The sequence below is a fragment of the Sinocyclocheilus grahami genome, unplaced genomic scaffold (genome assembly GCF_001515645.1).
Source record: "Sinocyclocheilus grahami isolate Dianchi unplaced genomic scaffold, SAMN03320097.WGS_v1.1 scaffold60.1, whole genome shotgun sequence".
Taxonomy (NCBI): Eukaryota; Metazoa; Chordata; class Actinopteri; order Cypriniformes; family Cyprinidae; genus Sinocyclocheilus; species Sinocyclocheilus grahami.
In genome coordinates, this window is record NW_015505239.1 from 222,752 (window position 1) to 246,806 (window position 24,055).

The 24,055-nt window shown below is 36.3% G+C and overlaps 3 protein-coding genes across 6 annotated transcripts; 1 reads left to right on the forward strand and 2 right to left on the reverse strand.

The window, feature by feature from the left end:
- Positions 1 to 1,422: 1,422 nt before the first annotated feature.
- LOC107584423 (selenocysteine-specific elongation factor-like) lies at positions 1,423 to 10,544 on the reverse strand. 3 transcript variants are annotated; one of them, XM_016271037.1, is made up of 8 exons: positions 10,515 to 10,544; positions 9,593 to 9,906; positions 5,862 to 6,069; positions 5,379 to 5,475; positions 4,801 to 4,965; positions 3,496 to 4,125; positions 2,671 to 2,827; positions 1,423 to 2,048 (listed from the first exon to the last, which is right to left on the reverse strand). In XM_016271037.1, exons 2-8 carry the CDS (start codon positions 9,888 to 9,890, stop codon positions 1,867 to 1,869), a joined length of 1,737 nt encoding a protein of 578 aa, XP_016126523.1. In that variant the 5' UTR covers positions 9,891 to 9,906; positions 10,515 to 10,544; the 3' UTR covers positions 1,423 to 1,866. The 3 variants fall into 3 exon arrangements, with proteins under 3 accessions (XP_016126523.1, XP_016126522.1, XP_016126521.1); XM_016271036.1 differs by lacking the exon at positions 10,515 to 10,544 and adding an exon at positions 10,098 to 10,163; XM_016271035.1 differs by lacking the exon at positions 10,515 to 10,544 and having other exon boundaries at positions 9,593 to 10,135.
- A 400-nt stretch (positions 10,545 to 10,944) lies between these two features.
- Positions 10,945 to 17,327, forward strand: LOC107584430 (ruvB-like 1). Of its 2 annotated transcripts, XM_016271045.1 has the most exons (12): positions 10,945 to 11,040; positions 11,294 to 11,419; positions 11,758 to 11,844; positions 11,949 to 12,081; positions 12,568 to 12,719; positions 12,849 to 12,938; positions 13,535 to 13,684; positions 13,774 to 13,837; positions 14,389 to 14,587; positions 16,362 to 16,464; positions 16,574 to 16,665; positions 16,827 to 17,327. In XM_016271045.1, exons 1-12 carry the CDS (start codon positions 11,026 to 11,028, stop codon positions 16,984 to 16,986), a joined length of 1,371 nt encoding a protein of 456 aa, XP_016126531.1. In that variant the 5' UTR covers positions 10,945 to 11,025; the 3' UTR covers positions 16,987 to 17,327. The 2 variants fall into 2 exon arrangements, with proteins under 2 accessions (XP_016126531.1, XP_016126530.1); XM_016271044.1 differs by lacking the exon at positions 10,945 to 11,040 and having other exon boundaries at positions 11,147 to 11,419.
- A 2,266-nt stretch (positions 17,328 to 19,593) lies between these two features.
- LOC107584424 (protein RFT1 homolog) lies at positions 19,594 to 23,826 on the reverse strand. Its single transcript, XM_016271038.1, has 14 exons — positions 23,581 to 23,826; positions 23,399 to 23,484; positions 23,203 to 23,322; positions 22,809 to 22,998; positions 22,609 to 22,710; positions 22,374 to 22,508; positions 22,205 to 22,283; positions 22,085 to 22,135; positions 21,877 to 22,007; positions 21,644 to 21,788; positions 21,436 to 21,541; positions 20,459 to 20,708; positions 20,216 to 20,372; positions 19,594 to 20,059 (listed from the first exon to the last, which is right to left on the reverse strand). The coding sequence occupies exons 1-14, from the start codon at positions 23,641 to 23,643 to the stop codon at positions 20,007 to 20,009; spliced, it is 1,668 nt and encodes a 555-aa protein (XP_016126524.1). The 5' UTR covers positions 23,644 to 23,826; the 3' UTR covers positions 19,594 to 20,006.
- Between the last annotated feature and the right edge of the window lie 229 nt (positions 23,827 to 24,055).

Sequence of the window (24,055 nt, forward strand, 5' to 3'; positions counted from 1 at the left end):
ACTGCAGACACGAAAGAGCGCGCTTTAGGAGGGACAGAAAAAACTCTGTAAGAACTCTGTGAGTTTAAAGAAAATAATTAAAACGTATACACACACAAATGCCAACTGCCCGTGCAGATGAAGCCGATAATGTTAATGTTAGTGGTAAGTCAAACACCGAGCGTGACTTTATCCCTCTTTGGGCTCATCTCAAGATCAGTGCAAGTCCAGGGTCAGGAAGGAGACAATCTGCAGCTTCTACCTCATGGGAGAGTTTATGTTTTTATTTCCTTTTTTCTCTATTCCCTTTTTCAGTCCCTCTTTTTCAATTTATGAATTTTAAACAGGCACTCTGAAAGACCTTTCTGATGAAGGACCCTGATTAGAGAGGTTAACAGACTCAAGCTGTCGTATCAAAGGCTTTTACATGCATGCACTCACACACAAAATAAAAGACTGAGATTCCTATCGGAGTCACTGAAAGGAAAAGGACAGTAAAAGATTGTGTGTGTGTTGTGTCTAAAGATCTTGAGTCAATGTCACAAACAATGAGCAGGCCGAACATGGCATGAAAGCCATGTTGTGTTAGACTCACACAGAGTTCTTATGCCTGCAGCATTTAACTGAGTGTTCGGTCTCTTTCCTGCTGTAATTAATCAGAGTAAATTGCTTCATTAATATTAATACACAGTAAAACACACACATACAATTAACTTCTGATCTGTACAAAGGAGAAATGAGCAGTCAATCACTCAGCAGACTGCATCAAGCAATTTTTATGGCATATATCTCCGTTCAAAAGTTTGGGGTCAGTAAAAATGAAAATTCTAAATTCAATCATTTACTCGCTCTCATGTTGTTCGAGACCTGTATTATTTTCTTTATTCTGTGCAACACTACACATTTAGAGATTCCTTATGAGGTTAAGTCAAAGCTGAGTAGTCAAAGGTTCCATACAAACATATTAAAAAAAACTTTAATGTCAGTTAGCTCAACACATCTTCCTTTTAGAGTAATGTGATGTAAATTAGTCCATGACAGCACATTTGCTAGTCAAAGAAAGTGCGTAAGCGAATGAGTGATACACAGTTACCTATGTATGCACTTCGTAAAAAAAGTCCAGTTAATGGCAATTATAATGAAAAACAAATAAAGGCTTTGTTTTTACCTGTGGTGTCAGGTACAAACAGGAAGTATAACAACACAGATGGCATTTAATATTTTAGTACAGGTGCTATTTGTATACTTGCATATTAAGAAAGAATTTGCCTACAGATTCCCCGAAGTTGCCACAACGTAACTGGAATAGATATTCAAATCTTTGAAGCAAATCAATGAACAATGATAAGACCTACTGTGGCCCTTATTAAGGTTATTTGTTTTTGTTTTTTAACCACTCTCATCTGCATCTGCACAAAAAACAAACAAACATACATACATACATAAACAGTGGAACAAAAATATGGAAAAAAGGATATTTATAAATGTAGAGTAACTGACGGTGGGGTGTGTGGAAACACATTTTGCCCATGATTTGCCAACAGAAATATTTGCCTATACTCACAATGTGTTTTGCCCTAAAGCAACGTCCCAACCACTCTTGATACGGCAAACTCAAAGATACAAACACTTTTTCACACTCTTGCAAACAAAATGTAAATCACAAAATACAGTGCACTGCAACTACAGCAGTAGTTTGTTGATTTTTATTATTCCACATTTGAAGGATTAATACAAATGCAAAGTAACAGAATAGAAACTCTGCACACAAGAAAACAAGTACAAGACATTTCTGTTCCATATCCCAGACTTTAGTAGTATATGCTCAGTGTGTGTTATTTCTGTCCCTTTCCTGTCAGCATTTATTAGGAATGATTGGACTGATGGTCAGGACTGTACCATCTTTTTTTGGGGATCATATATATAGCGTTTGAAGTTTAAATGTATGGTGACTTGCTGAGCATCGGGCTTAGTTTCCTCCGATTTGGAGGATTCATTTTTGGCCCCACCCTTCCCCTTCTTCTTAGAGGAAGAGGATAGATGCTGCTTGGTTTCTTCTTTCAGCCCCTCTAACAGAAGAGAAATAAAGAACAGGCATTTATGGACAATGCATAAATGTTACTAGAATGTTACTAGACAGAATGTATCTCTCAGGTTTTGGCCGGATAGAATTATCATATGATCATTTGTGTTTTAAACAGAAATTAACTGCTGAATGAATCAAAATTTCATGGCAAAACTATTTAAAATCTAGACTGACAGTCTTTTTCTCAATCTAGACAATAATGTGAACTATTGTATACTAAAAATGGCTAAACATCTTTAGTTGTGTGGCTATGGTTACATTCATTCTACTCCATTTCATTGGGCCTGAATAGAGGGGTGTGCTGTAATATGTGTGTGTGTGTGTGTATTTGTGTGGCTGAGGTCTACCTACACAAGAGAGCCTTAAGGGTTAGGAAAAGGATGTGAGTTTTTCTTTTCTTTTGCACGTATATTTAAGATACAGCGTGCATTTTTGGTGTGTGTAACTTTATATGAGAGTAATTTTTATATGCTGTCTTTGAATGAATGAGTGTACGGATGTATGGAATATGGAAGTCACCTGACAAGAAACTTAGAGGAAGGAGGTAAAAAGGGGCCAAGAAAAAGTAAAGGAGAGTAAAAGAGAGTGGATTTGTCTTTGCTTACCTGGTATTCTGATTTTGATTTTGCCACTTTGGCCGAAGCCACCTTCAATGGATCCCGTTTCTCCTGTTGACAGCGTAACTTTTAAACCCACAAACAGCTGAAGGTTTGTCTCCTTCTTAAACAGGTTTCGACCAATCACAGTGTAGTCATCTGTCACCTGACCAAAGATAAACAAAATTGGCCAAAACTGATTAGCTAGAGTCACAGTACATGAGGTTTTCAAAAGATACCATGGGATATATTGAAATAAATAATATACATAAAATCATGTATATTATGACTATTATAATGCAAATTCAAAAAGTTTGAGCTTGGTAAGATTTTTTCTTATATTAATTTTTCTTTGTTTATTTAAAATAAATGTCTTATGTTCACCAAGGCTGCATTTATTTGATTAAAAAACAGTAAAAAATAAAAATATATATTTTTTTATACATTTTAAAATGTAATTTTTTAAATGTTTAAAAAATAAATGTTTATTATTGTGATAACAAAGCTAAATTACTCCAGTCTCCAGTGTCACATGATCCTTCTGAAATCATTCTAATATGCTGATTTGGAGCTCAAGAAACTTTTACTATCATCAGTGCTCAAAATAGTTGTGCTGCCTAATATTTTTGTGGAACCCATAAAACATTTTTCTGGATTATCCGATGAATAGAAAGTAAAAAAAGAAAAGCATTTATTTGTAATATAAATCTTTTGTAGCATTATAAAAGATGTCCTGACTTTTAATCAATTTAATTCTTGCTCAATGAATATTAATTTTTAAAATATCTTCCTGACCTCAAACTTTTGAATGGAAATTTAAATATTTGTAGTCACCCGTTCCACTGCTCCTTCTTTCTGCTTGTCTTTGCTGATTTTGAGCCGAGGCAGTGCTGTCTCCATGTAGTTTTTGTCCTCAAAGCCTTCCAGAAGCTTTCCATGAAAGGCAAGTCTGCATGCGTTACCATGGATATCAGAGTCCAGTCGTGACCCAATCACTAAGCAAAGTGGTGGACATGTGACCGGTCGTTCAAACTCAAGTAAAGCCCTTTGCTGTGGTTCCCCTCTCCCATCTTCTGCCTGACATGTCAAATACTCATCTAAGTGGTGAAACTCCCAATCAAATGAGAAAGATTTTGCATTTTGCTCTGGAGAGGTGGGGTTACAGTCTCCATCTTCATTGGCAAGAAGCACTCGATTGAAAAATGAAATACGTGCCATAACAGTTTCGTGTCCAACAGTGATGTGAAACTTTGCACGGCTGGTAAGTGCGCCACGATAGTATTCAATCTTTTGGACGGATATAACAGCAGCATAAAGAGTCAGCAATGAGCCTGGTGTGCATACTACACCCCGTTCTAACAGTTTTGGATCAAACTGTGTCACACACACGCCGACCCGATCCCCTTGCATAGCACTAGGAACTGGCTTACGAAACATCTGCACAGATTTGACCTTGCGAGTCACCTGAGGAATCAAAAAAGATCATGTAAGGAGCTGATCATGTCAGTACACAATGTCGCAAAATATTTGTTCAACTATTATGGTGAAACTGATCATTTGGAAACAGTCTTTCTTAATGCATTTTGCATGTGTATATACAGTCTTGTTCAAAAGTTTAGGGAGTGTGAGATTTTTACGCTTTTTTAAAGACATCTCTTAGGCTGTATTTATTTAATTAAGAATATGGTAAAACAGTAGTGTTGTGAAATATTATTACAATGTAATGTAATGTTTTCTATTGTAATATATTTTGAAATGTTATGTATTCCAGTGATGGCAAAGCTGAATTTTCAGTCATTACTCCAGTCTTCAGTGTCACATGATCCTTCCCGAAATAATTTTTAATATGCTGATTTGGCGCTCAAGACACATTTGTTATTATTATCAATATTGAAAAGAGTTGTGCCACTATTTGCCAATTTTTGTGTAAATGGTGATACTATGAATAGTAAGTTCAAAAGAACAGCATTTATTTGAAATGGAAATCTTTTCTTCCATTATAAATGTATATTTACTGTCACCTTTGATCAATTCAATGCAATGTAAAAGTAAATTTCCTTAAAAAAAAAAATCTTACTCACCCGTAGCTTTTGAACAGTAGTGTATATATTGTAGTGCTATGTAGATATATGCAAGTACCTTTAATGCTGGTATCTCTACATTATCATTGACACTGAGTGACCCTTGTAGGATGGTGCCGGTAATGACTGTTCCCTGGCCACGGATGGAGAAGCAGTGATCTACAGCCATCAGAAGAGAACCTGATGGATCTCTACGAGGAAAGAAGGCTTGGGCCTTCAATAACTGAACACAAAGAGAGACACCTTTAAAACATGATCCACACCTTTCAAAATACAGTAATGTCCAAAAATGTTAGACCTAAAACCACCCTCTTGCTTTACTCACCACACACTCACCACACACCAGCTACAGGTGGAGAGGAGAGAGAGTCATAGAGCCAATCAAGTGGTTGGGGAATATTAGGAGGCCATGATTGACAAAGGCAAGGGGGGCAATTTGGCCAGGACACATTGTATGGTCAATGTCACAAATTTGCCTAAATTTGATTTAGTGTCCTATATATATTACTTCTTTGACATCATAACTGTTCTTTTTATTTATCTCGTTTCCATATTTATAAAAATATACAATTTAAAAGTGGTCTCAGATTTTTGAACCTTGAATCTGTGCTACTGACAGCACACCCACTAACTCACATCTATGAGTTCAGTTATTCCTTGTGGCTTGTCTGTTTCTGGGGCCTCAGGACCACCTGGCTTTGCTGCCACAGCAATAATAGGGCAGCCTTTAAATCTGACAAGCAAAGGAAAAGCAGCTTAGATTATATACGCTCACACTGTAAAACAAATCTGTGAAATTTACTTTAAAAAAAAAAAACAGCAGCTGCTGCGAGAACTTAAGTTTAAAAAAGGTAGCAATTGACATTTTTTTCCACTGTAAATTATAAGATGACTTGTTCTTTTTCACTTCCAAAAACTGTAAATTTAACAGTATTGAGATGTCGCATTATATTTATTGCAGTTTTTCACCATATACCTCCTGGTTAACCAGTTAACAGGTTTTACCGTAGCATTTGTAGTCTTTTAGCATTAAAATTACAATCATTTTTTACAGTCTGAACACATGGCAAAATGTGTAATGTGTATAATATACAGGTAAACGTGCTTTACAGTGTCTACCTTGTGTTCTCAAGAGTTTTGTGCATCCTCTTGGTCATTTTGTCAATAGCCGCCTGTCTCTTGTCATTAGGCAACAGGTCTGTTTTGTTGAGGATGACGATCATACGGGAGCAGGTGAGCTGACCAATCAAAAGGCACTCTGCTGTTTGTGTCTGCATACCTTTCACAACGTCAACCACCAACATCATCAGATCAATGATCTGAGCACCTGAATGCAAGTATACAGATGAGAGTAAAACATACAACTTCAAGAATGACAAACATGTCAAAGTACAGTCATCACTGTTAAACAGTATTACAGAAAAAGAGACAGAGAATAAGAGAAGTACGAGACTGGGCTATTGCCTTTCCTTTCCCTCTTTTTCCTCTTCCTCTCTCTGGCACTCATTCTTTCCTGAGATCCCCTCTGGGGGGAGAGAGGAAGTCAAGCTGGAACCCCGAAAAGCCCCTTTCCGCCTTAATCAACCACATGTGCCATAAATGCACACACACACACACACCAATGCCATCAATGCAATTACACTAGACATTCCCACTACACTGAGTGTTCTGTGGGTTTGTTTGGTCCTGAAGGTTAACAAAAACCCTCTAGACATGGTTTCTCATCATCTATTTCTTCATACATCCCTCCGTGAAAATAATACCTATGAGACTGTGTATGCAAGAAAACAAGCCATCTGAGCTTTTAGTATAGAGGAATATCGATGTATTGCATGTAGCCTATTGTGCCCATAACTACCTATTAAGTTAAAGGGGTCATATGATGCGATTTCAAGTTTTCCTTTCTCTTTGGAGTGTTACAAGCTGTTCGTGAATAGATAAGATCCCTAAAGTTGCAAAGACTAAAGTCTCAAACCCAAAGAGATATTCTTTATAAAAGTTAAGACTCGTCCACACCCTCCTAAAACGCCTCGTTTAAACACGCCCCCACATGTCTACGTCACAATGTGGGAAGATTTGCATAACGCCGCCCAAATGTTCACGCAAAGAAAGAAGGTGTAACTTTATTGTTGCTGCCGCCACCGCCACTGCCATGTTGTGAAGACGCTGTGTGTTTCGTTGCGAAAGCGAAAATACTTTGTTTGGTCTTCCAGAAGAGGACACGACTAGAAATCAGTGGTTAAGTTGTATTTACAACATTGTTCCAGAACAGTTCAACCCAAATATTCAGATGTGTGCAGCGCATTTTATGGAGGACTGTTTCCTGATCCTGGTAGAGTAGACTACAATGCCAGCTGTTCTGACTCACAGACTGTAAGTACGTTTTCATATTTAAAGAATTTGCCACTGATGATTCAAATGCGAGTTTTGAGCAGTGTAGAGTAGCACTTGTTGTTTGTCATTTCTCCGATCACAAATGCAGGCATGGTTTTATGTTTACACGGCGCGATGCAACGCAACGCATAAAAAGACAGTATAAGTCATTATAATCCGTAATTATTAATTATGTCCCCACTGGATGCAACAAATGCCCCATTTTTAATGGGTTTTAATGTTTTTGTCTTGTCGCTTCGGCTGGGACACGGCATCACAGTATGGTAAGGGGCGTAACATTTCCGTCACACGCTTGAGGTATTCGGCCAATCACAACGCACTGGATAGCTGGCCAATCAGGGCACACCTCGCTTTTCAGACCGATGAGCTTTGTAAAAATCGACGCGTTTCAGAAAGGAAGTGCATTAAATGACAGAATCTGATATGATAACATGTTGACAAAATGCTATTCTTTGTTGTAACTGTAGAAGGTGTTCTAATGCTAAATGCATTTTATTTTATTTTTTTGTACTATTACAAGTCTGCCATTAAAAGCAGATACAGTATGTCTTTTAATTTGAGAGCGTATTTTAAATCTATAAAGCCTATGGCATCATATTTGAAACTTGAATTTTTAATGTCTCTAAATGATCAGCATTATTAAAGCTTATTATGAAAATTCTGTTGTACATTGACATGCTTTTTAAACTCTAATTGATAGTTCATACTATTTTAGTGAATAAAAGGCCTTTTAGTATAATTCTAAAAAAAAATATTATAATAAAATAAAAATTCCACCTTCAGGTCATAGTACACGTCTTTTTGGCATGTGTCTTTTATCTTTAATGATTTTTATAAAGAGAATATAAGAATAACTTTTATATTGTTATTAATATTCAATATTTATATTAATATATTAACATTTACTGAACTGAAAAGTAGGATTACTCAATTATCCATGCATCGTTGTTTAGAAAAAAAATAAATTTTTGTATTGCAAAAAATCATTGTATTGCATTACATTTTATGTTTTGCCCCCACAATTAAGACTACCGAGCTTTGATCATAAAACAAAGCGTACAATATCATCTTACTAAAGACATACTATTGAGAGATGTATTTATATGCATTTTAAGTAAGCGATCTGTTATAGCCTACTGTAATAAAAATATAATTAATTTGCATTATATCAGAATTTCATCTTACTTTTTGGCCACATACAGTGGGGCAAAAAAGTATTTAGTCAGCCACCAATTGTGCAAGTTCTCCCACTTAAAAAGATGAGAGAGGCCTGTAATTTTCATCATAGGTATACCTCAACTATGAGAGACAAAATGAGAAAAAAAATCCAGAAAATCACATTGTAGGATTTTTAAAGAATTTATTTACAAATTATGGTGGAAAATAAGTATTTGGTCAATAACAAAATTTCATCTCAATACTTTGTTATAATATACCCTTTGTTGGCAATGACAGAGGTCAAACGTTTTCTGTAAGTCTTCACAAGGTTGTCACACACTGTTGCTGGTATTTTGGCCCATTCCTCAAGAGCAGTAATGTTTTGGGGCTGTCAACATCTGCATATATTTGCTCCGTTTGGGCCTGAATAAAACTGATGTGTTTTTTCATCTTTGAGTGTGTGCACCATATGTGACCCTGGATCACAAAACCAGTCTTAAGTTGCACGGGTATATTTGTAGCAATAGCCAAAAATACATTGTATGGGTCAAAATGATCGATTTTTCTTTTATGCCAAAAATCATTAGGACATTAAGTAGAGATCATGTTCCATGAAGATATTTTGTAAATTTCCTACCGTAAATATATCAAAACTTCATTTTTGATTAGTAACATGCATTGCTAAGGACTTCATCTGGACAACTTTAAAGACGATTTTCTCAATATTTAGATTTTTTTTGCACCCTCAGGTCCCAGATTTTCAAATAGTTGTATCTCGGCCAAATATTGTCCTATCCTAACAAACCATACATCAATGGAAAGCTTATTTATTCAATTTTAAACAATTGACACTTAAGGCTGGTTTTGTGGTCCAGGGTCACATATTCTCCATATTCATTTTATACTATATGAGACATATAATAGATAAAAACCTGATGTATCAAATATGATACAAACAAAGCACATCTGCACATGTGTACGATTTTCTTTTATATTTTGTATAAATGTTCAACTTTTATCATACGTCAGTCTTTACAGGGTTAATGTGACCTCTTCAAATACTACACACACCACCTACTGATCAAAAGTGGTAATGCTTGACAGTTTAAAATGCACTGACAGGTTGCTATGCTATTCTTTAACTAGTTTATTATAACACTCATAATTGGAATTAAAAGATGTTACTAGTGCGTAGTGAATTATATGAAATATATATATTGATTCACGCAAGCACCACAGTTTGCCACCGTGGATTTAATCAAACCTACCAATAAAAAACTACTAATTTACCGACTTACCCCCAATAATAGTGCGTATGAGAGAGGCATGTCCCGGGCAGTCCACCAGTGTGAACTGCAGACTGTCGTATTGTCTTTCCCCGCAGGACTCTTTCAGGTGCTCCGGTAACGGCACCGTAAACGCACTAAAGCCAAGATCCAGCGTGATGCCTCGTTCCTTGGACTGCGGGTTCTTGTCGAAGGCTGCGGTGGATGCGGTGCTGCTCAGCGCACGGGCAAGAGACGTTTTCCCGCTGTCCACATGGCCGAGGACACCGACGTTAAAGTTCAGAGTTTTAGGAGGACTGAGATCTGCCATCACTGGAGCAGCACGACTGTTGGGTAACAGAATAAATGCGCAGACTTTGAATTGCTGACAGTAACAACGCTGCTGGTTCAAACCAACCAGCTCAATATTAAACTGTCAGTTAACCAAGTGTCTCTTATTTGGGTGGAATTCAGTAATATCCGCTTATTAGTTTTGATATGAGAGATTAAATTACATGCTAAATATTTCTGCTCTTACTGTATTCAGCAAACTTTTCTGAAATTTGACAGTTGTTCTTCCTGTGCTGCAACAAAACAATCCCTGATATAACAACAACTCATCTCATGGGTTCCTCTTCACAGCAGTTGTTTCAGAAAAGAAACATACTTCATCGGTCAAATAATTTATTAACAAGTAAAAATATTTACATTATTTACAGCACAATTGGAAGTATATTTACACTTCATACGGAAGAAAATGTTTGTGGAACCCACAGCGGTCTTCTTTGTTCCAGTACAACACTTTAAATCAACAACGCTGCTGGTTCAAACCAACCAGCTCAATATTAAACTGTCAGTTAACCAAGTGTCTCTTATTTGGGTGGAATTCAGTAATATCCGCTTATTAGTTTTGATGTGAGAGATTAAATTACATGCTAAATATTTCTGCTCTTACTGTATTCAGCAAACTTTTCTGAAATTTGACAGTTGTTCTTCCTGTGCTGCAACAAAACAATCCCTGATATAACAACAACTCATCTCATGGGTTCCTCTTCACAGCAGTTGTTTCAGAAAAGAAACATACTTCATCGGTCAAATAATTTATTAACAAGTAAAAATATTTACATTATTTACAGCACAATTGGAAGTATATTTACACTTCATACGGAAGAAAATGTTTGTGGAACCCACAGCGGTCTTCTTTGTTCCAGTACAACACTTTAAATGGCACACAAACGGAAAATATGGGCGTATTCACAATGATCAGACGGACAACACCGATATCCAATGATTAAACAGAGATTCCACAAATTGACCAATCGTTGCAAAGAACGACTAAAAAACGTTTCCAGGGCGGTACTTCCTCAAATCGCCTTGGTTACCCACATGGAAACGCGGGCCTTTCGTGTAATAGGCTTGAGGTTATTTTTCTCATTTTTAGAGTGTTTAATGAACTAACAAGAAACATGAAGATTGAAGAGGTAAAAAGCACAAAAGACGTACAACACCGATATCCAATGATTAAACAGAGATTCCACAAATTGACCAATCGTTGCAAAGAACGACTAAAAAACGTTTCCAGGGCGGTACTTCCTCAAATCGCCTTGGTTACCCACATGGAAACGCGGGTCTCTTGTGTTTGATTTCAACGGCCTTTCGTGTAATAGGCTTGAGGTTATTTTTCTCATTTTTAGAGTGTTTAATGAACTAACAAGAAACATGAAGATTGAAGAGGTAAAAAGCACAACAAAGACGCAGCGCATCGCTTCTCACAGCCATGTAAAGGGTCTCGGGCTGGACGAGGCCGGGAATGCTAAACAGTCCGCGTCAGGACTAGTGGGGCAGGAGACAGCAAGAGAGGTAGAGATCCATTTCAGGTTTTGCCAGTTTGATAATAAATGCAGAATGATTACAGTGAATATTATAGGACCATTTGTATTTACCTAATTGTGAAGAACGAATACAAAATATCTAATAAAAGATATGTGTCAGGATTCACTAAGAGTACGTTATATTACTGTGGTTATCACAGATCCTGGTTTTGGAGACTTTAAATATTTTAATATTTTCTGTAGTTTAACCACTTTATATTATTATAGTCTTCGTTTATAAAGAACATCATGTTGCTGAAAAAACATGTTGCATTTAAATAAAATGGTAAATATAAACATTTCCTATATTCTTACCTTTTTTATTAGGCTTGTGGCATCATCGTAGAGCTGATTCGTTTAAAAAAGATGGCTGGCAGAGCCGTTTTACTGGCCGGACCACCTGGAACAGGCAAGGTAAGGACTGACACGCTTTATTGTATCAGTCATTGTAAACCGTTTCAGAGATGTCCTTTGTGAAAGTGTTTATGGTTTGATAATTGAATTTCTGTACCCTGCAGACTGCTCTGGCATTAGCCATGGCTCAGGAATTGGGAAATAAAGTGCCATTCTGTCCTATGGTGGGCAGTGAAGTGTATTCAACAGAAATCAAGAAGACTGAGGTTCTGATGGAGAACTTCAGAAGAGCAATCGGTGAGCACTCACGCAAAATAACTCATGTCTGTGCACCATGACCTGTAAAAATGCTATACAATTGTGAACGTTTATTAATTTTTTAAGAGATATGTTTAGTAATAAAGGTAAAAATGTGATTAGAAACCGTGAAAAAACATATTCTAATACATTTGGACTTGTCCTTCTACTAGATAGTAAATGACTCCCCATGCACACACACACTCACACACACTGTAGCCTGATATTAGACCACCAATATGACTCAAACAGTGTCGACAGTGTGATCAAGTGAGATATGCATGCATGTATGCACACATTATTACAGTGCTGACAGAAAAATACAGAAAAAACACACACAGGTGAATAGATTCACTGGAATTTAATATATAATGAATTCTGTAGGTTTTTAAAAGCGTATTGGTAGATCCGCTAATATTATATATCTTAGCAGTCATGGTTTCTGTACGTTCTCGTACCTAAAATTCTTCTGTTTTGATTGTGCAGGTCTGCGTATCAAGGAGACTAAAGAGGTGTATGAGGGAGAGGTCACTGAACTGACTCCTTCTGAGACGGAGAACCCAATGGGAGGCTACGGCAAAACTGTCAGTCATGTCATTATCGGTTTGAAGACCGCAAAAGGCACCAAACAGTTGAAGGTAAGGAAGTGAAAGCGCTTTTTTCACTTGCATACTTTTATTTCAAAGATAAGGAGCTGAATGGAAGCTGATTTTGTGTCTGTTTGAAGTTAAAAGTTTTATCTCATAGCATTTGTTATGCTCATGCAGCTGGATCCCAGTATCTATGAAAGTCTGCAGAAGGAGAGAGTGGAGGTCGGTGATGTTATCTACATCGAAGCGAACAGTGGGGCAGTCAAGGTAAGGACGGATTTGCTTAACCATTCTCTCTCCTGCCTATATCTTCTGTTGGCGTGTTGAAGTAATCTTTTGTCAGTGCAGGTGGGCAGGTAGCCTGGCAGCGGTATAAAGGACAAGATTGTCTTTCCTATTTTTGACAGAAATTAATACTTTTATTAAGCAAGAATGTATTAATTTGATCAAAAGTGACAGTTAAGACATTGTTACAAAATATATTAATATTACAAATATAATATAATGTTACAAATTCTGTTCTTTTGAACTTTATATTTTTTAAAGGACTATGGGGAAAAAACTATTTGCACAAAAATATTAAGCAGCACAACTGTTTGCAGGAATAAACTTAATGTTTAAAATATATTCAAATAGAAGACATTTTTTAACTGTCACTGTTTCTTTTTTATTTTATTGTATTTTTGATCAAATAAATGCAGACTTGGTCAGCGTTATAGATTTCTTTCAAAAACATTTTAAACAGTGGTGTACACGTATACACTTCTCTTGAAAATAAACTGACTCCATTTAATGGTCCCAAAATCTCTCAAGGCTTTTATCAAGTTCATTCATAATCTGTCTTTCTGTTTTTTGGTCTGCAGAGGCAGGGACGATGTGACACATTTGCAACAGAGTTTGATTTGGAGGCGGAAGAGTACGTACCTCTACCGAAAGGCGATGTACACAAAAAGAAAGAGATTATTCAGGATGTTACACTTCATGACCTGGATGTTGCTAATGCAAGACCTCAGGTACTGTATGTGCACACAAACATCACGCTTTCCAGCATTTCAAGTGGACCTCCATAATGCTAATCATATGAGCATACTGTGTTTTCCAGGGAGGCCAGGACATACTTTCTATGATGGGTCAACTGATGAAACCCAAAAAGACAGAAATCACAGGTAACATAGTTTATATACTGATAACCATAGCAGGATTTTTAACGAAGCCATGTTTAAAGGGGTCATATGATGTTGCTGAAAAGAACATTATTTTGTGTATTTGGTGTAATGAAATGTTTATGCAAAATACAACTTAACCACTGATTTGTAGTCATGTCCTCTTTTGGAAGGCCAAACAAAGTAGTTTCGCTTTCACAACGAAGCACACTGCGTCTTCACGACATGGCGGCGGCGGCAACAATACTACAGCGAGAATAAAAGTTACGCCTTCTTTATTTGCGTGAACATTTGGGCGGCGTTATGCAAATCTTCCCACATCGTGACGTAGACATGTGGGGGCGTGTTAGAACGAGACGTTTTAGGTAGGCGTGGTTGACTCTTAACTTTTATAAAGAATATCTCTTTGGATTTGAGACTTTAGTCTTTGCAACTTTACAGATCTTCTTTATGCACCAAGAGCTTGTAACACTTCAAAGAGAAAGAAAAAATTGAAATCGCATCATATGACCCCTTTAACTGTATCTTTTTTTGTGTGTGTATTCTGTATGCAGATAAACTGCGAGGGGAGATCAATAAGGTGGTGAACAAGTACATTGATCAGGGTGTGGCAGAGCTGGTTCCTGGTGTTCTGTTCATTGATGAAGTTCACATGCTGGATATTGAGTGTTTTACCTACCTGCACCGAGCACTGGAGAGCTCCATTGCTCCCATCGTAGTGTTTGCATCCAATAGAGGAAACTGCCTCATCAGGTGTGTTTTTGATACAGTGGGAAACGTAGTAAATTAACTTAGCTTTGTCGCAGTTTTATATTTAGTATAATTGTAGGATATTTTGGTAACAATTTTACAGGTTAAATTAGTTAACATGGTTAATGCTAGTTAATAGAAATACAGCTGGTCATTGTTAGTGCTTAAATAATAGGAACAATGTTTGATTTTAATGTATTAGTGAATGTTAAAATTAAGAATAACAAATGCTTTTTTTCATATGTTAGTTCATGTTAAAGGAGACATATTATGCCCCTTTTTACAATATGTAATATAAGTCTCTGGTGTCCCCAGAATGTGTCTGTGAAGTTTCAGCTCAAAATACTGCACAGATCATTTATTATATCATTTTGAAAATGCCTATTTTGAGAAGCTTTGGAAGCAGAAACACTCTGTTTCTTAGCGTTTCTTAGAGTCTCTTTAAATGCAAATGAGCTGCTATTTTACTGTTAAATTACAGCTGGTACCTGCTAAAAACACATGTTTTGTTTCTGATTATCATGTTTATCGTGCTGAAATCATGCATTTTAAACCATATTAGTTTAAACTTCTGAAATATGGTTTTCTGAGTGCACACGGACAGAAAGCGGCTGTCACAATATGTGAGTACTAAAGTTCTCATTCACACACAAGTTTAAACACGCAAGTTACAAAAACAATCGGTTATGTCTGTGAAGCTAAACAGCTGGGAAATAAATCGCATGTTTATTTTAGATCTGTTTGGCAGCAGCAACATACAGTAAATAAATCAGTAAATCCACTGCTCTCTTGTCTTCTCTGAGGCTGGGATTCTAAATAGTGTTTTGTGCTCGTCTGTGCAGCCAAAGACAGAACAGTTAGCATGTTTTGCTCAAACCTTCGCCATGGCATTAGAATTGGTACACTGTTGTCGCTTGCGAAATCAAAATGACGGCGCCATGGGTGGAAACTTAGATTAAGGGGCGGTAATATTATAATCAAGTTTAAACACGCAAGTTACAAAAACAATCGGTTATGTCTGTGAAGCTAAACAGCTGGGAAATAAATCGCATGTTTATTTTAGATCTGTGTGGCAGCAGCAATATACAGTAAATAAATTGCATGTTTATTTTAGATCTGTTTGGCAGCAGCAACATTCAGTAAATCCACTGCTCTCTTGTCTTCTCTGAGGCTGGGATTCTAAATAGTGTTTTGTGCTCGTCTGTGCAGCCAAAGACAGAACAGTTAGCATGTTTTGCTCAAACCTTCGCCATGGCATTAGAATTGGTACACTGTTGTCGCTTGCGAAATCAAAATGACGGCGCCATGGGTGGAAACTTAGATTAAGGGGCGGTAATATTATAATGAGATCCCTTTGCCACGTCACCAAGTTACTGAGTTAATCTTTTTCACGTTTCCTTGGTTGGTAGATGCACTGGGGACCTGATTATAGCACTTAAAACCTGGAGAAGTCAGATTTTCATGATATGTCACCTTTAACTAATGTAGTTAACAAATGGAACCTTTTTGTAAAGTGTTAAACATTTTTGTTCATTGTTAATTTATGGTAATTCATAATGTATTTGTACAAATTAACATTATTCTAGATTAATAAATGTTGCAATATTGTTCATTGTTAGTTCATATCCAGTTCATTAATGTTTGTGAATATGAGCATATCTGATTCTATTTGAATGAACCTAACCAATATTGGAATTAATTTGAAGTTTGCTGTGACCAGCTGTTAGAGTGATCTGATTGGTTGTACAGTTTACAGTTATGCATAATGATGTTTTAGGGGGACTGAAGACTTCAGCTCTCCTCACGGTATTCCACTGGATCTGCTGGATCGAGTCATGATTATCAGAACTATGCTGTACACTCCTCAAGAAATGAAACAGGTGTGCATAAACTTTTGCATCAAAACAAGTTGCTTCTTACATCTTTTATTACATTCTGAAAGATGAAGTAGACATTACATGCTGTTGTTTAATTTGCACATTGCTATAGATCATAAAGATCCGAGCTCAGACTGAAGGAATCAACATCGGCGAGGGGGCTTTATCTCATCTTGGCGACATCGGTACCAAGACTACACTCAGGTAACACTGATTACTACATTTTTAAAAACATATCCTATTGATTTAGATTTGTCATAATTATTTATGTCTTGCTAATGGCATTCTCAGTTTTTCATTATCATGAATTTATCATTTCTGCGATTTGGTTATTTTGGCTAATGTGTGTGTTTGTGTGAATGCAGATATGCAGCGCAGCTGCTGACCCCTGCCAGTCTGCTGGCACGAGTTCAGGGGAGGGAAGTAGTCGAAAAGGAACAAGTAGAAGAAATTAATGAACTCTTCTATGATGCAAAGTCCTCTGCAAAAATCCTGCAAGATCAGCACACCAAATTTATGAAATAACTCCAGCACTCTCTCTCACATTCTTTGTATGGTCTGCTTTACTGGTTTAGTTCACATTTGTCATGACATTATATCAGTATGACAGCTGTTTTAAGCTAGTTCAACATCAGTGCATGGTTAATGTATTGTTCTACCTAATTTTGTCAGTTGTTGTTAGTCAGAAGAACAGTAAAGAAAACATTCTCTCCATAATTAACATGCTTAGACAACCTAATTTCTTTAGTTTCATCCCACACTTTTTGTTATTCTTCTGTAGGATACGTTTTCCATTGTCCTGTCTGCTGTTCAATTTTGTTTTGTTTTGAAAATAAATATTTTTTTTGATAGTAATGTGAAATAAAAATGGGACCTTTTTAATGACACATTTCATTTTCACACAAAAACAAATGCTTCTTTTCAATTTAAAACTAAACCAACAAATTATGTATTCATGTATTTATTTATTTTCCATTAAAACTTAAAACTAGCATTGTGGGATATTTAAGAAGAAAAAAAAGGTATTCCGTTTTAATTGTTTACAGCCTTTTTTAATTCAGGAAAAAAGTTAAGAAATATTACAAATTACATTGAGGTACATAAGATCAGTCTAACTATTAATATCGTTTAGCTGTGCTGTTGAATGGTTACAGTGTTCAAACTAAAATTTAAGTTGTTAGATCATTTATAAATACATGTTTTAGCTGTATGAAATAATGGGTCCATAGTGTTACTTTTTCTTGCTGGGTTTGTTAAAGGCAGTCTCAGATCCTGAGCGAGCTTTGCTGAAGATGGATGGCGCGACCTTCCCAGCTCGTTCTAACAGCAGAGACAGAAAGAAAAGAATCAGAACACACAAAAATACAAGCTACGTCATCTGACACATTTGAATTTCAGCCACCTCAATACAAAGTGCTCCATTTATTTAAATTATATGTGCTTGAATTGACAAAATACAAACTAGATTTGAACTAAGATGTTAATAAAACAGGTCAAATACAAATTTCACATTCTTAGTGGTGTACACAATCTTTTAATAGTCTGATAACTTACTGGTGACATTTTTTATTTATTTAAGGGAACATTGATAGTATATTTGTAAAATGGTGATAAATGAAAAAGGCTAGAACACAACTTAGTCAATATAAACATAAGACACGTTAGACTTAAACATCACATAATAAAAGTGATTAGTAGAAGAGTGTCTTCCCCTGTGTTTGTGTGTTCTGACATTGATCCTGCTACATATGGAGTGGAAATATAAAAACCAGACACAAAAACACAGCTCTTCTTTTTTCCTCTTGGCTTAAAGTCAAAAAACAAGGACACTTGGATTCAGTGACATTTTAATATCACACACAACCTTCTAACAGAATTATTGCGGTTTCTGCTGATCAGCTGCAGCTCGACTCACCACATTCCTGCATCACTTCAAAGGTCTTGCTCTTCACCTCTGTTCCAGACGCCAGTTTATCCCTGGCTCCAATCAAATCCTTCACTTTTACCTCAGGCCTCTTAACTTCCTCTTCTTCACTCTGCTGAAGAGAAATAGAAAAATGAATGACAAGAATAACCTATCTTCAGTTCTTCGGTTTCATCTTCTCTTACTTGAGACATGGTGAACTCTCAAAATTAGTGAAGTCCTACAGTCTTGCTGAAGTTTCTGTTTTATACTGGTCGTATGTGCATTTATGAACATACACACACACACACACACACACACACACACACACACACCCTTCCCTTGCAGAATCCATTCCCAAATGGGCCATAATTCCTTTGGCCAAAGCATGAGTAACACTGTTCCTCCTCCCATTTAATCTCAGTCACTGTTCCTGTAGGGATATACTCATGCATATTTAAAGATGACATCTTTGGTACTCCAATTAGTTCCAGCAGTTCAGAAATGAAAACAGTTTATGGTTTGTGCCTTGTATCTGCTTTATTCTTCATGTTGGAGTACTTTTAGATGACTGCAAGTGCTTATTTGAACACTGTTGTGTTTGTTCTTTTGTGTGTTGCTAAGTGATTGTTTGTGAATGTTAATTTGTCTCTCTTCCGTATTCCATTGAAATGACATGCTTTTTAAGCAGAGCTACTTAGAAATTACTTATAATGTTCTGCCATTCTTGAATCTCTCCGTCCTAATGTTTTTACTTTCTTAGTCATTTTCACTGGTTTGCAAACTCAGGAAACATTTCAGATAGCTTCATGCTAGAATCTGTTTCTATCCATGTACAAAAGTGCAAACGTTTTTCAAAGTCTCTTATGCTCACCGAGGCTGCATTTATTTGATCAAAAATACATCAAAAACCGTAATAAAATGTTTATATTTTTATATTTAAATATTTGTTTTAAAATATTATGTAATCACAAAGCTGCATTTTCATTCAAAACTATTTCACTGTGATACATATTTTAAAGATTCTGATACATATTATTAAGATTCTTTGATGAATAGAAAGTTCAAAAGAACAGCATTTATTTAAAATATAAATCTTTTCTAATAATGTAAAAGTCTTTACTGTCACTTTTGCTCCATTTAAAAAAAAAGAAAAAAACTTGCTGATCCCAAAAATTTGAACAGTAATGTTTGGAAATTAAAATTGGAAATCAGTACAGTCAGGAAAAAAAGGTTTATTTGTTCCCAGATATTAGAATAACAGATAATATTTTTCAGTCTCATCTTACCTGTTTTTAAAGACAACAGTACCCAGTACCATTTAAATGTATTATATATAACCATTTTATACAATCAATCATTCGTACAAAGTTCACCACTGATTTACACAGCTACAGTATATATCTAGCAGTAACGTTGTGCAAATTGTCAATGAACACCTTCCGTATGTCTAATGACAAGCATTAATGTTCAAAAATGAACAATCTTAAGGAATGACAAGCACATTGGAGCAGTAGTTACATGCTGGGGGACCCCTTGATATCTTTGCATTACGTTGCAATATTCTCTGTGTTTGTTTTGTAATCAATCAATAAAATATTCTATAAGGTACGTCCTGTAGGAATTACTAACCTTCAAACCGTCAGCTACTTTTGATGTCATAAGCAAAAACTGAACATAGAGGTACTGCATCTTCTGGAGTAAAAATGGAAAAAATGTCAAGAAAACAAAGTATGTTTGTGAAAAAAAAAATCACACACAGTATTCAAATCTGGTCCATGACATGTTAGTGTCAGCTGAACCTCAGTAAGGTTGAGGCATTAGCTGCTTTCAGAGTAAAAGCTCATGTACTTTTCTTGCTGTATTTGGGTAACAACTGAGTCCTGACAAACTGCACAAGTCTTGTTTCTGTCAGAAATACTGTGATGACCACACCCAGGAGACAAACCGCCCCCACGGCAACATGAATCAGCCTTAGCAACCAGCCACCGTCACAGCAGAACATGCTCTGAAAGACAAAACGGTCACAAAACATTTAAATTTGCTCATCACAACTTATTAATATTTGTAAACAATAAGGCACTTGCATGATACCTCTGAGCAGGTTGTGAGGATGGAGCTCACGCCAAGTGCAATGACGACAGCAGAATGTGGGCGGAGCCCCCACAGGGGTGTGTATTCACTTTGCAGGAAATAGCGATGTATGTAAACAATACTGTGAGTGATTCGTAGAGCCATGTTACAGCAATTAGCCAAAATGAAGCCAATGGCCCCTAACATCCACGTTAGCCAATAAGAAAGGAGAAGAAATGAGGCTGACAGGCCCAGCATCACTAGATTATATCTAAAAAGAAAGAAAAAAAAAATCTATTAAACAATTTCTTAAAAAACCTTAAATACATGTTTGTCTTGAAAAACTATTTGTAAATACATTTTATATTGCATATATATATATATATATATATATATATATATATATATATATATATATATACATACATACACACACACACACACACTAGTTTAAAAGTTTGGGGTCAGTAAGATTTTTTTAAAGAAATTAATACTTTTATTATGCAAGGACGCATTAAATTAATCTAAAGTGAATGTGAAGACCTTACACCAATTTGTATTAAACAAATGCTGTTCTTCAAATAAATGTGTTTTTAAGAAGAATCCTTAAAAAATGCATCATGGTTTCCACAAAAATATTATGCAGCACAACTGGTTTCAACTGTTATAATAAGAAGAAATGTTACTTGAGCACCAAATCAGCATATTAGAATGATTTCTGATAGATCATGTGACACTGAAGACTGGAGTAATGATGCTGAAAATTCATCTTTGCCATTACAGGAATAAATGACACTTCAAAATATATTAACATAGAAAACAGTTATTTTAAACTGTAATAATATTTCACAATGTTACTGTTGTTAGTGTATATTTGATCAAATAAATTAAGTCTTGGAGAACATAAAACAAGTCTTTCAAAAACATTACAAAATCTTACAGACCCCAAATGTTTGAATGGTAGTGTATATATACAGTATAGCAATTATGTTGTTCACCTGTCAACCTCCTCTTTGCTCATGGCAGCAAAAACAAAACACTCTGTTACTCCATTAATGGCTAACAGCAGAACATAACAACTATAACACCGCAGGAGAGATGGCCCTGCAAAAAACAAACAAACCATTTAAATCTTTACGGCAAACAGACACAAATAAAAATATACTCATCTGAACTGAAAAGTTAGTAAGCGTATTTGTGTTTTACCGGCTCCGCTGCTCAGAAGTTCCCCGCCGTAGATGTCAAGTGCCAGATGAGAATATGCATAACCAAAAACTGTGATGATCAGACCAATCAAAAGCACCAGCTTCAAAAGACATTCCAGTACTTCAGCTGCCATGGAAACTTCCTCCTGTGGACCAATCAGCATTTTACAGTTATCCAACCCCACATCTGGCTGGCTGCACTAGATAAAGTTAGGCACATAAACAGACACCGACTTGTTTTTGATGTTGTACATCTCGTCCACGCTCCAGGACTTTAGCGAAGAACACATAGAAACTCTCCTCAATGGGCAAAAAAAGAAATCTTGCTACCATTGAGCCCAGATTGTTTATTATATCATAAACTCCTGTAAATGGAAAATAAGTATAATATGACTATATTGTTTGCATATAATAGTTTGTGTATATGAATGTACAAACTCACCCTGATCGCCAAAGTTAAGCACATTCAAAAATGTCATCACATAACGCTCGCCTATAAAATCAAAATGAAAAATTTATTGGAAAGATGTCAACATTCAGAAAAAAAGAGCATGATTTTTACCTTCTGTAAGTATCTGTTTGAGAAATGACTGTTTGAAAAAGCTCCAGGTTAGTGTGGTCAACTTCCAATTTAGTAGTGGCTAAAAAACAAGCATATAGTGTAGTTGTTTCACTGAAATAAAAGGGGTATACAACAGAGCATTGTGGTGTCGTATTAGAAAATAAGTCACCTCATGATCCACTCCAGATGGCAGAAGGTCTTTTATGTGACTAACCGGGAACAATTTCTTCTCTGCTTCTTCTGAGCCAAGGAAACGAACGAAGTATAACACATAACAAAGCAGCAAAAACCCTGCATAGACACACTGTGAAATGAAAACACAGAATCAAGATTAGAAACCAGAAGGCAACCAAAAACTATATATGTTGTAATTGTCCAGTGTATAAACAAATATATATATATACCTGGGCTGCAGAAAAGATATAGAGCCCCCATTGAGGTGCTGAGACCACCATCACTACAGTAACAAGACATTTAGCGATCATGGCTAAGCTTTCGGCAATCACCTGTGAATATATGTCATTTGGTCAGACAGTTTCACTTTATTCGATCTACAATGATTCTATCAAGAGTAAAATAAAGTATGAAAGGCAGATTGTGACACCTTCAAACGGACGAACATGTGTGCATGTGCAAGAACCCAGAGAGGTTCAGCCAGCAGCTCTGTTAGCGCAGCCAAGCAGAACAATCCAACAGCAGGAACATAATGTGGGATGGACTCTGGATCAGGTGCCTGGAGCAGCCACCACCACACACACACCAACAACACACCCCACACACAACCCACAGGAAATCTAAGAGTTTGAGAAGAAACACAAAACATTTTCATTTTAGGTGAACTATTCCTTGAAATTTCAGATATGATAGATTTACTTATTCCCTGTCAATCTTTGATTGCAATCATTCAAGAGTTCATTAGTGCATTTCCCCTTTTTAAGTGTGTTGGTTCCAGAGGTAAGAACATTTTGGTTAATAAACCTACAGGTATTTCTACTTACGTGAGCCATAACAGGTTGATAACCTGCCTCCAGTTACGCCCCGCCCCTTCGCCGCTTAGACACGCCCTCCGGAACGCCTCCCTAGACAAAAACACCAATGTGGAATAGAGCAGCATCAACCTATAACAAAAGCAAACGTTGCAGTTAGTGGCCAATGGAAACGAATGTTCCAGATGATGTGTAACTTTAAACCCACCTGACATTTACCACACCTATCAGCTCCTTAGACACAAACCGTAAAGTAAATGCGTTCAAGAGAAACGTCAACACTCGAAACATCACCTGCAGCATAAAACATATCAACATACTGTTTTACTATATGTTTCTAATAAAGGTGTATTTGGTGTGTGTACAGTAGTAGAGTGTGTGTGACAGTACCTGAAGCAGAACACTGTAAGAGGCTAGTGTTGAAGCACTCTTGAGCACATCCTCTGAGCCCATTGTGAACTTTACTTTTTAACTCAACTGACTATTTAAACTCACTATCAATAAAATCACCGAGATTCGCCGGTGGAAAATAAACGTTACCTTCGTTTCATTATACAGATATTATACTATGACACTGTACTGCAGTGGTCTCCTAATAGATTTGCCATTTGGTATTTAACAACTGTACGAGTTGTCAAATAGGATATACTTCCGTGATACCATTTCAAATTAAAAGTGCTTATATCTCAGTGGCGTTTCTAAACTAACTTTTTGGAGGAAACTGGTCGGCTCGTGTCATTTCATAATTATTCAAAATGTTCATAACATTCTACACTGAAACAAAAATATATGTTCAATTAAATTGGTTAAATTTCTGTACATTGAAGCACTTTTAACTTGTTACAACTTTAACAGGAAGTTACAG

Excerpts from the sequence above, each read along its gene's own strand:
- LOC107584423 (XM_016271037.1), bottom strand. The coding sequence starts at position 9,890 with ATGGCAGATCTCAGTCCTCCTAAAACTCTGAACTTTAACGTCGGTGTC. Across the intron at positions 6,070-9,592 it reads CATACGCACTATTATTGGGG|GTGCTCAGATCATTGATCTG; the intron begins GTAAGTCGGTAA and ends ACTTGCATTCAG. Across the intron at positions 2,049-2,670 it reads AATCAAAATCAGAATACCAG|AGGGGCTGAAAGAAGAAACC; the intron begins GTAAGCAAAGAC and ends CTCTTCTGTTAG.
- LOC107584424 (XM_016271038.1), bottom strand. The coding sequence starts at position 23,643 with ATGGGCTCAGAGGATGTGCTCAAGAGTGCTTCAACACTAGCCTCTTAC. Across the intron at positions 22,711-22,808 it reads ACATGTTCGTCCGTTTGAAG|GTGATTGCCGAAAGCTTAGC; the intron begins GTGTCACAATCT and ends ATATATTCACAG. Across the intron at positions 20,709-21,435 it reads AGCAAAGAGGAGGTTGACAG|ATATAATCTAGTGATGCTGG; the intron begins GTGAACAACATA and ends CTTTCTTTTTAG.
- LOC107584430 (XM_016271045.1), top strand. Across the intron at positions 12,082-12,567 it reads GAACTTCAGAAGAGCAATCG|GTCTGCGTATCAAGGAGACT; the intron begins GTGAGCACTCAC and ends TTGATTGTGCAG. Across the intron at positions 12,720-12,848 it reads AAGGCACCAAACAGTTGAAG|CTGGATCCCAGTATCTATGA; the intron begins GTAAGGAAGTGA and ends ATGCTCATGCAG.